The sequence below is a fragment of the Sorex fumeus genome, unplaced genomic scaffold (genome assembly GCF_029834395.1).
Source record: "Sorex fumeus unplaced genomic scaffold, SorFum_2.1 ptg000086l, whole genome shotgun sequence".
In the NCBI taxonomy this organism is placed as follows: domain Eukaryota; kingdom Metazoa; phylum Chordata; class Mammalia; order Eulipotyphla; family Soricidae; genus Sorex; species Sorex fumeus.
The window spans coordinates 36563877-36575967 of NW_026606143.1; the positions used below are offsets into that span (position 1 = coordinate 36563877).

General features: G+C 37.5%; 1 protein-coding gene across 1 annotated transcript in view; it reads left to right on the forward strand.

Moving 5' to 3' along the window:
- The window catches only part of ACE2 (angiotensin converting enzyme 2), a 43675-nt gene that overhangs the window by 15608 nt on the left and 15976 nt on the right, over positions 1-12091 (forward strand). Inside the window, exons 3-9 of the mRNA XM_056131182.1 lie at positions 219-312; positions 724-867; positions 2270-2370; positions 3577-3679; positions 5654-5751; positions 7445-7614; positions 10020-10246. Coding sequence (XP_055987157.1) covers positions 219-312; positions 724-867; positions 2270-2370; positions 3577-3679; positions 5654-5751; positions 7445-7614; positions 10020-10246 — 937 coding nt within the window. The remainder of the gene's footprint in view (positions 1-218; positions 313-723; positions 868-2269; positions 2371-3576; positions 3680-5653; positions 5752-7444; positions 7615-10019; positions 10247-12091) is intronic.

Sequence of the window (12091 nt, forward strand, 5' to 3'; positions counted from 1 at the left end):
TTAGTAGATTAATATCTTTCAATAATTGCACATATATTTAAGTCTTTGTGCTTTCTGATAGTGAAGAAACTTAACTAATTGTGTTTCTATATTACTACATAAAAGGTGAACTTCTGAATCTTAACTCATTAAAAATCACCTGTAAAAGGCGCATATTTATATTAGCATTCTCTCCACAATATTTTCCATTCTAACAGTGTATTACCTTTAATCTGCAGTTGAATGAAATTCTAAACAATATGAGCACCATCTACAGCACTGGAGAAGTTTGCAGGCCAAATAACCCTAAAGATTGTTTGTTACTTGAACCAGGTAGGCTGCTAATTTTGAGCAGTGATTATGAAATTTACTTTCATCTCTCAAGTACCACAACTGAAAGTGATATTGGATGATGAGCCAAATGTGATAAGATCTTGCATATATGTTTTACATACATGCCCTTAAAATTATTGTAGATTCTGTGACATTCAAATAATTTAATTAAATTAGTGATTTAATTATATCAATGGTTTCTTTTCTTTGCAGCAATATTCTGGAGCTATAATAAATTCAAATGAACCATTCCAATTCAAAATAAAAAATATCGAGTTGGAATGGTTCATTCAATAATCTCGTGACCTCGATTTCTGCCAGTCTGACTTTTAATTCTTTATAAAGTTCATATAATGGACCACAAATAAAAATCTCATAAATGCGTTTTTATGTTTCTTGGGTTGATAACAGGTTTGGATGACATTATGGCAAATAGCAATGACTATTATGAAAGGCTTTGGGCCTGGGAAGGCTGGAGGTCTGTCGTTGGCAAGAAGCTGAGGCCATTATATGAAGAGTATGTGGACCTGAAAAATGAGATGGCAAGAGCCAACAGTAAGTGTTCTGATCTGTAGAGGTCCTAAAGCTCTATATAGGCTATTTCATGCATTGTCAAGTCAATCTTTGGTATAAAGTTGACTAAATTATTGATTATCACAGTCAGGTTATTTGTCTCCAAGATGAAACTTGGAGTAAATAAAGAAACTTGAAGGAATAAAGAAAGATGCATTCATACTCTACAGTTAAAAAAAACAACTAAGGTCAAGTCTCAGCCACAGAGTCTCAAACAAATTACTTGTCTGTAAAGATCTTGGGATCCTGAATACTGGAATTTATGAGGCATTCTACTTCTCAGACACAGTGGGAGACAGAGACACTGTCTTTTCCTAAACTTCTGACAGGTCACAGCTCATTGTCAAAGATTATTTGTGTGTTTACCTCACACAAATAATCTCAGAGTTGAGGTAAAAAAATGAAAATTTAAAAAGTGCAATTAATTTAGTTTAGAAATCCATTATTTTCTGCAGTTGTAAATATAACTAAAATATTTAGTGATAAAAATCTTAGCAGGGAGAAGAATTTTATTATCTTTTGACTTATTCTCCAGCCTTAATAATGAGATGAATCTATGACCTGAGGAATAACTTTATTGTTTGCTCATTCACTACCTCCTGGATAGTATAAGGAAATTCTTTTTTCATCTGTTGTTTCCAAATGTGTTTCAACATCACTTCAACTCATATTTTCAATCTCTGTGCAAGTTGGAAGCAGATCATTGCCATGTTTGTTCTTCCAAATGTTTATTTCATATTCTTCACAATCATGTAGTGCTAATGCACCTATAAAAAGAAAAATTATATTTTGGCCAAAAATACATCAGCAAACTTTATTAGCTAATACTCTAATATGAATTCCCATTTCCTTATAAGATGCTAATGAAACATGCAGAGATGTGTTAGTTATACACATGCAAGCACACGTGCTGTGGCAATGTCTAAGATGAGCTGGGTTAGGTTTGAAATATAGGCATTGAACAAAAAGAGAACTACAATTAGAAATAAAACCACCAGAGATACAATTGCATATTTGAAAGATTAAAATGTAAACTGACCTGTGAAGAGAAGTAGAGACCCAGGGTTAGGATAGTAGGAATGTGAACTTGGTCAAGTTATTTAACCATCTAAGAACAGGATGCTAATATGCACAATGAGGATTATAATAAAGTCGGCACTGTAGAGGTTTTGTGCTTATTAGATGAGATAATATATTTAAATTTCCAGCACGAACCAAGTGTTTAACAGAGGTCAGTTGTGTTACTACGCCTTTGCACCCCTTTGAGTTGCTGTTGAAGACAACAAATCATAATCTTTGGATCCCCCTCCTCCCCAACCAAGTCTAATCTGAGTGGATGGTTTTTATTTCTTTCCTTTATGTTCTTTTCCCTTTTCAAAAACAGATTACAAGGACTATGGGGATTATTGGAGAGCAGATTATGAAGCAGAGGGAGTGTACAGCCGTGACCAGTTGATGAAGGATGTGGAACAGACTTTTACAGAGGTAACTAGGGAACTCTAGGCATAGACTGATGTAGGACAGTGCACAGAAAGAAGAGATAGCAACTAAAGGCACTTTGATTTGTTCTTCACACACTGGCCAGCCATTTCCATGCCTATGGTTATGAAGTATTAGAGCTTGAAAAGATCTTCTTAAAGGGTAAACAGACTTTAATTTTGTTTTGCTTTTGGGGTCACACCCGGCAATGCTCAGGGGTTACTCCTGGCTCTACACTCAGGAATTACTTCTGGCAGTGCTCGGGATATCATATGGGATGTTGGGAATCAAATCCGGTTGGCTGCGTGCAAGGCAAACGCCCTATGCGCTGTGCTATCGCTCCAGCCCCAATGAACAGACAACTTTACAACCAAGCAGAACTGCTCTATTTCTCTTCCAGTCACTACTTAACCGTTACCAATAACAAGATTATAAAATGCAAAAAAGATTGCAGAAAGGAATGCACAAAGGAATTGCCCTTTAGATTATAGTGTTCTAAACTGCAGAAAGGAATGATGATTCTTTAGATTGTAAGAAGGTATGAATGGTGATTGCACGCTAACCAGGGTTGGCACTGCCTTTCTTTGTTAGCAGAGCTGTAGTCTTTGCTTCCTTCCTCAGGCCACTATTATTTCCTTAGCCTTTGCTAAAGAAGCCTTTTTAAGGCAGGAAGAGTCCTGTGAGATGTGCCCCCTTGATACTTATCAATTTATTCCTTTTCCTTCATTTTGACCTGAATTTTCCTCATTCCTTACCTGGAGCTGGGATGCAATCGACTACAAAGTGGACATAAGGGAACTTTGAAGTTGTAGTGGATATGTTTAACATGAGATAGTGGTGATGGTGGTTGCCCAACAATGCGCATGTACTAAAACGTAATTATAAAATATACACTTTAAAATGGCTGAATTTATGATATTAATAGCACTCCACTTTAACAACAGAGGAACTAGGTAAAATCTTACAATGAAATTTATATTGCAATTCTTTTCATTTTGGGACGTGTGCTCCTCCAGAAATGCTGATTATTTTATGCAGTAGAGCTAGTTATCATCAGTATCTAGGCAGTAGAAATTATTTCAAATTCTTAAGAATATTTTATAAAAGAAATGTCAATTTAGGGAAATTCCACTTTTCTACAGAGGCCCTCCTTTTTGGTATTGGGCATTAGAAATTGTGATTGGTCTTGAATTTTCTTCCTGTACTTTTCAGATTAAACCATTATATCAACATCTTCATGCTTATGTGAGGACAAAACTGAGAAAGAACTTTAGTCAAATCGGCTCATCTGGATGCCTGCCTGCTCATATGCTTGGTGAGAAACTCCAGGAAATCTTTGTGACCTTCACTTTTTACTATTTATACCAACTAAGTTGTTTTGGGGAGGGAGACCTAACATAAAACCTTTGAAAATTTCTGTGAATAAAGCTAGCAACATAATAAAACTTGAATTTTAAAGGTAACTTCTTAACAGAAAAGCCCTTCTAAATCATTCTTTATTGTTTTATCCGATACACAAAGAGTAATTATATTGGTCACAATACAAAGAAAATAGGTTCTTTAAGACAGAAAAATAAGTTCAAGTTCAAATAAGTGTGGAAATGGGAAAATAATCTTTGCTATTCAAATTGATTGATTGACTAAGCTCTTATGGTGGAGTTTAGGATCTTTGTATCAGAGGAAAGACGCTTTGAAGATTAGGCATAGTTGGGGGTAAGAGAAAAATATTCCAGAATTAAGGTACAGATTAAATTGAAACTTCATAATGTCACTGTAAATGGCACAAATAATTTTTTCTGAAAATTACTTTGTTTGGAATCATGAGTAAGGAATAAAGTCTTTGTCATTAAGGAAGATGTTCAGTGTAGGAGACTCAATCTCTTAAAAACTTCAGACCCTGTCACAGAGCCTTTGTAGACCACACAAGACCTGGGACCTTTCATTGAACCTCCTGATACCCTTCCAGAGTTCCTTCCCCTTTTGCTGAATCTGAGGCCAAATAAAATATACATGCTTGGAAAGTTCATGTCATGCATACACAGCATTCCTACCAAAGTCAAACAAGTTGCTGGTAGCTGATCTCCAGTAAAATCTCTCAGCAAGAAAGAAGATGGACGAAGGATTTGTAGGAATCTAGACCCACATTCTTGTTTGTTGTCTCTGACCCCGAAATCCAATTTCAGATTTTTTGAAATGTTTGAAAACTTAACTATTTAGTTAAGTGTTGCTATAGTAGTAAAAGTGTAACTCAATTGCTAGTTCGTAGAAATCTCTAAATGATGGCCCTGTAAGATTTCTCTAGAACCCAATAGATTAAGTTTCTCTAGAATCCAACAAGCTTAAATTACTACTAACTTAAGTTTGTTTTTTTTTGTCCCGTGACTGGTAGATTTTATAAATATGTTTTGAGACTATATTAGCTATGATGTTCTGTTAGGGCTGGAGTGATAGCACAGCAATAGCACGTTTGCCCTGTGTGCAGCCAGCCCGGCCGAGCTGGGTTCGATCCCTCCGCCCCTCTCAGAGAGCCCAGCAAGCTACCGAGAGTATCTCGCCCACACGGCAAAGCCTGGCAAGCTCCCCATGACATATTCGATATGCCAAACACGGTAACAATAAGTCTCAAAATGGAGACGTTACTGGGTCGGCTGGAGCAAATCGATGAACAACGAGGGGGACAGTGGCAATGACAGTTCTGTTGACGTAACAATTATATATTTTAATTATAATTTGAAATGAAAGAAGCTGGGATATTTCCCTAACAAGTTTTGCCTAATCACACATTGCCTACATTTAGAAGAGATGGGAAAAATGAAGGGAGTTTAAAATAAGAGAAAAGTTTTAAAATAAGTGGAGAGGAAAAGAACCAGTGAGATAGTATAGGGGTGTGGGTGCCTGGTTTGCATGTGTGTGACCTGGGTATGATCCCCAGGACCACATTGTGCCCTGTAACTCTTCAGAGGCCCCAGAGCACTACTGGGGTGGTCCTGGTGCTTCCTAGAATCGTAGGGCCACAACAGCACTATGGATTCTGGCCCTGGAACTGAACTGCTGGTCCATTTCACCAAGTATTACCCGGAGTGACACCCAGATCCCCCAAGCACCACTTTGGAAGCTCCTTCTCTCCCCCCAAAGAAGAAAGAGGAGAAAAGGAACTTGTGAAAATGAGGAACAGAAATTAGGTTAAATCTATATTATGTGATCTATGGCAATTCTACTTTATGTACGATGTAAAATCGGGTCTATATTTCTGCTCTTTGTCATATATTAATGAATTTTTTTTAAATAGGTGATATGTGGGGTAGATTTTGGACAAACCTGTACCGCTTCACAGTTCCCTATGGAAACAAACCAAACATTGATGTTACAGATGCAATGGTGAATCAGGTAGGGAAAAATAGTCCCTGAAAATTCAGTCAAAATCATATGTTTTATTTCCTCTTGTGCAACCTTACTTGTTATAGTGTACATTTTGCATCTAAACCATGTAAATGCAAATATTCAAGCTACCTTAGATCTGGGCTGGAGCAATAGCACAGCGAGTAGGGCATTTGCCTTGCACGCAGCCTACCCGGATTGATTCCTTCACCCTCTCGAAGAGCCCGGCAAGCACCGAGAGTATCCTGCCCGCACAGAAAAGCCTGGCAAGCTACCTGTGACGTATTCCATATGCCAAAAAAAAAAAACACCCAGCAACATGTCTCACAATGGAGACGTTACTGGTCCCTTCTTGAGCAAATCGATAAACAATGGGAGGACAGTGCCACAGTGCTACTTTAGATCTAGTTCTAGGTAGCTCTCTTTTCAATAGTACAATGGTCAGGATGTCAGGATGTTTGCCTTGCATGTGGCCAACCTGGATTTGATTCCTGGCACCCAATATGGTCCCCAAAGCTGCCAGGAGTGAGCTCTGAGCATCATCATGTGTGGTCCTTAACCAAAAAAAGCTCCAATGTCATACTCATTTATATCAATATAAACCACTGAAGATCAATAATTTACTTTTTAACTGAATTAATTTTTATTGAATCATTTTTTTTAAAGAAAATGAGTCCCCTGCTTCATATCTCCAAGTATGACACAATAGAAAAACTAGACAAGTGTTCTTTGAGATGAATGGGAAGTTTTCTGTGTCAGTATGTGATTTTGGGAAAGTGCTTATTAATTCTACAAACTTATATATACTTTTTCCTGATGTGGATGTTATCTCCAAAGAAATCTTGGCTAGCTCCCCGAAGAGTAAGGTGGATGATAGACATCTGTTGCTACCCCTCTCCAGTTTCAGAACATTCTGAGATTCAGGTTCCAATATCTATATGAAACCAAGATTCAACTACCCTTTGGCTGATAAAAGTATTACAGTTTTTTTTGTTCCTAGCATCCACAATTTTATTGTTTCTATCTTGCACTGAGCCAAGCACCAGGGCCCAACCCCTTGAAGGAGCTCAATGAATGATTTTCAGTATGACTTTAATATGTTTTGGCCAAGAGAAATATATTGTCATTTGTGTTTATTTTTGGAATATTAAGAATAAAGACAGACCACTTAAAAAAGTTACAAGAATAAAGACAAGTGGTTTGGCTGTATTTCAGTGATAGAGTGCATGCTTTGCATACATGAAGTCCTGGGTTCTATCCCTGCACCAAAAAAATAAAGATAAAGCATGGCATATAATCACACTTAGTCTATTTTAATATTGTGATGCATTTTCTCATAAAGTTTCTACTATGTACATGCTTTATTCTACTTTTCTATGTATAAAACAAATATTTTATAAATATAAATGTATTTGTATTTTCCATTCACAAATATTATTTTACCATTCTGCTAATTGCTTCACTTTTCTACCATAATTTAAAATTGTTTCAAATGGAAGTGGAATTCTTTAACTGATTTTCTGAGAAGTTCCTAATTTCCCGGAGATAGAATTACTGAGATAAAGAATATAAAGTCTTTGAAAGATGTCTGCACATGTCACCAAATTTCCTTCCTGAAAGATGAGACCTATGTACAGAACCAATGGAAAGAAGTCTGCTATTATTTTAATGCTACAATGAACTATCGTTCATTTCGTTTCAGAACTGGAATGCAGAGAGGATATTCAAGGAGGCTGAGAAATTCTTTGTGTCTGTTAGCCTTCCCAGTATGACTGAAGGATTCTGGAAGAACTCTATGCTAACTGAGCCAACCGATGGCCGGAAAGTGGTGTGCCATCCCACAGCATGGGATATGGGACATAAAGACTACAGGTAGTAAAGCTGACACCCAGCTGCTTCTGAAATGGGAGGCAGTAGATGCAGGGTTGAGGATGAATTTGGACTTCTTCTCTGCCTCACTATTATTCAGAATAAATGAATTAACTGCCTCTGGTTGAAGACTAAGCCCATGAGAGCATATCTGGGCTTTCCTAGGAGGCCCTGAATTGAACCTCTAGAACAGTCAGCCTCATTTGAAATAATACAGTCATTTGAGACACTTGGGTATAATGTGGCTAAGAAAGGATTGGTGTTAAAAATGATGGAAGATGAATGTGTGAATTGGGCATTGCTCTTCCACTTCATGTTTTCCTCCTCTGAAAACAGAACAGGTGAATAAATGTGTGTGTGTGTGTGGGGGGGGGAATAAAGAGAGAAGTACACCATGAGAGAAACACGGAGAATATTCTGCAGGGAATCAGAAGAGAAATGGACACAACTTTACTTGGGACTGGGGTCTGACAGGGTGACGTTTGAATTGGGATTGAAGGAGACCAGATAGACTGAGCTGGGAGACCAGCATGCTGAGAGAGGCAGCATCGTATACCAGAGTCAGCAAGTTAGATTAGAAGAAAGGGCATTCAATAAAGGCATGTGTGATGTGGCAAAAAAAAAAACATGGAATTTCAAAGTCCAGGTATGTCAGTTAAGAACCAGACAACCTTGGGAAAAGTATTTAACTTGCTTTCATTTCAGTTTCCTTATCTCTAAAGTGCAGTGACCACACTTAGGTAGAATGTTTGTGAGTGTCTTAGGTTGGTCCTCTAACTTGAGATGGATGAAGAGGCATGAAAGAAGCAAGTTGGGACAGAGAAAACTTAATAAGGATGTGATCTCAGCCCAATATCCTGGGACTCTGGAACAACTTCTACAGAGTTGGTCACACTTTGAAACAAAGGGACTAGCCTTTTGTACCTGCACCTATACTAGTCAGTCATTGGCTATGAAGAGCCTCTGAATGTACGGAGATCTAACCTGCCTGAGGTATCTCCTATTTGGCCAAAGACCAAGAAGGAGGCAGCAGGTCTTTAACCGCCATGAATCAGGAAATTAGGAGATTGGTGGGTCTTTCTGGGAAAGAGGGTCTGGCTGGGTAGGGTTCCATGCATGTACTCTATAGAATACGAATTGACAATCCTTTTCTGAAAAGGACCACATCATGAATAGATCTCTATAGCAATTACTCAGCTCTTCTTTGTGGCATAAAAACACACTCATAGGCAATGCATAAAGAAATGGTCATGACTCTATTTCAATTAAATATCAGTTCTTAAATAAAAGCATGTAGTCTGTCACAACATATTTTACTGACTCCCAGAGTGCTACAGTGAGGCTTTAAAGTGAGTCAGTATATGTAGGTGTCCTAGCCAGGGAATCTTCCATATATAGTTGACATACATCACAGCCATTCTTATTATTTCAAAATATAATAGATAAAAACAAAGTTAGAAAAGCAAGACATATTGGATTGTAAAAAGGAAGTTTTTTCTTGAGGGTGAACAAAGAGTAATTATCAGGGGGGAGACTGACATGATTAGAATGATAGGAAAATTAATTCAGAATCCTACCCAAATATATCTAAACCTCATGGAATGAAACTTCTTTCAACAAGTGACCAGAACAACCACCCAGCGGACAGATGTAGTCCTATCTCATAGTCTAGGTTCACAAGTTGTGTTTCAAATGCTATTTTTCATGACTTCTATATTGTCAACCTCTTCTGGGCTTCTTTGACTTCTCTCTTCATCCCCTCTGAATCATCTACCACTCTCCACACTTTAGGTGCAAGGATCTCATAAGACAAATCCTCTTTTCTTATCATTTCCACCCTAGATTTATGAACCATTACATCCACTCCATAAATTCTATACGAATGATTCCCAAATCAGTAATTTACAGAAGCTTGTACTATTATTTCTCAATCTTGACTACACCAACTGCTTTCAGTGTCCAGAATTCCACATGCATTTGCATATATTTCTCACTGAATATCTCCAGGAATTTCAACTATTTGTCTTCTTGTCAGCTGTCAAACTCCTGTATGTCAGTCAAGGTCCAGCTTGCTTATTGAATACTCAGTTATGCCCTTCTAGGTGCTTCTTCTATGTCTGCATTCACTCATTGCTATGCCTAGTCATGTCTACACACCCCTTATAGAATCTCAGAGCTTTTGTAGTAGAAGACTCATGTCACCATTAGTCTGTGAGTAGTGTGCAGCCCTACCCATCACTTCCTATTGAACACCTGATACAGTGTCTAGTACATAAAAGGTGGGTACTTAAAATTCATTTGTGGAAAAATATTGGGAAGATGATACATGTTAACAGAATCATATATAACTCTACTGTGTTAATTGCATAAAATCTAATGATATTGATTTTGATGTTGCTTTTTTGCAGGATCAAGATGTGCACAAAGGTGACAATGGATGACTTCCTGACAGCTCATCATGAGATGGGGCATATTCAGTATGACATGGCATATTCCATCCAACCATACCTGCTAAGAAATGGAGCTAATGAAGGATTCCATGAAGCCGTGGGGGAAATCATGTCACTTTCAGCAGCAACCCCTAGCCACTTGAAAGCTCTTGGTCTTCTGCCACAGGATTTTGTTGAAGACAAAGGTATGGATAGTCTTTCATGGTTTGTTTTGGGAATTATTTAGTTTTGTACAGGCAATGGTGTCTATTTTTAGGTGTAAGATGTATCTATTTTTTTCGTGTAAAGTATGGGATCTCTGGAAACTGGTGACCATAACTGGTGAAAAATTTAAGTATTTATTTCTATATGCCTACATGTGATTTTGTGTCTTTGAAAAGAGCATAAGAAAGGTAGCAGTGGATGGTTTGGGGAATCTAAGGAACATCTAACAGATGCTGAAACAGGTTCACAGAATGGAAAAGAGCCATTGAAGATCTTCAATTAATTCGTGACAGGGTTCTGAGTAGACTCCTCTAGTTGTTATAAAATCTTCCCAAATTGTTAGAGCTGAAATAGATTTCAAAATCACACTTTGCAGGGCCTGAGCAATAGTACAGCAAGTAGGGCATTTGCCTTTCACGCAGTGGACTAAGATTTGATCCCTGGCACCCCATATAGTCCCCCAAGCCCACCAGAACTGATCCCTAAGGTCAAAGCCAGGAGCAATCTCAGAGAATAGCCAAGTATGGCCCCAAAAATGAAAAAAAAACCACAATTTTTAGAAATTCAAACCAAAGAAAGAATGTAACTAGCTTAGGTCAAAAGAGCAAGTTGGCCGAGTCAGAACTTGAGTCTTAACCCAAAGCTTTCCCCATAATAGGCAAATTCAAGTGCTACTTGAAATTTTGAAATTCTTAGAGAATAGACAGTGAAATATCAAGATAGTAAGGGACTAAAAAATTTTGTTCATGCTTCTTAAGCATGAATTTGTAACTAATACCCTGCAAGAGCTACACTACACTGTCTTTCAACATCTGAAAAACTGTTTCTCCTTGGATGGCTTAGACTTGATGGAACATATAACCACACCTGCTTCAGAATTTTGAAATATGACTCATCAAATAAATTAACCGTGACTTATTTTATCTCGTGAAATATTCTCTGACAGAAGACAGATATGGTTGAATCATGGTGACAGTACTAAAACAGGCTAAATCACTAGTTTGAAAAACTGCATATTCCGTTGGTTATACCCTTGCTCTGTGAATGATGTTCAACAACCAAAAATTATTTATTTCTTCTCTCTTATTCCTCCTGTTCTCTCTTTGGTTCCCCCCCCCAAAATGTATTGATTACATATTATGTTCAGGGAATGTTTTTAAAGATACTAGAGTACTGAAAAAGAGAGTAGAAAACTATCCCACTGCTTAGATTTCAGGAAGCTTTATTTGTAGACTAGAGATGAGCTCTACTGACTATTACATCACCAATAAAGGCGAATGAAATAGCCTAATTTAACATTTTACATTGTCCTTAAGGAAGATGTCCCTGCATTTACAGTACATTTTACTTCTGATTAGCCAGTAAGTGATTTCCTCTAGGGAAATGCTCTTTTCTTTGTTTTTCTCCCTCTAATTTACTGGCTTTGGGCAGCAACTGTTTGAAATATGTTCATTTAGCAAAGACTTACTCAAAACAGATGCTGGGATAGACATAGTCATGAATGAGACATTAACAATAACTGCATTCATGGAGTTTATAAGAATTAACAGTATTAATACAAAGAAGAACCCCTAACTCAATCTGATAAGAGGGATTTAAAGAAGCCAATTGAAACTATTGGGGAAAATGAGTGTGGGGGTTACTTGTAGATGTTTTTTACCTATTCAGTCCAATGCTTGACCCTACTCGTTTAGCTGAAAAAAATGAATGTATACTTTTTATTTTGTCCACTGCCAATATTTCTCATACAATCACCTCTATAATATCTTTGTTTTAGTGTGGGGGGCAGGGGACTCTCCTAGTGATTATCAGTCAACCAGGCAGTG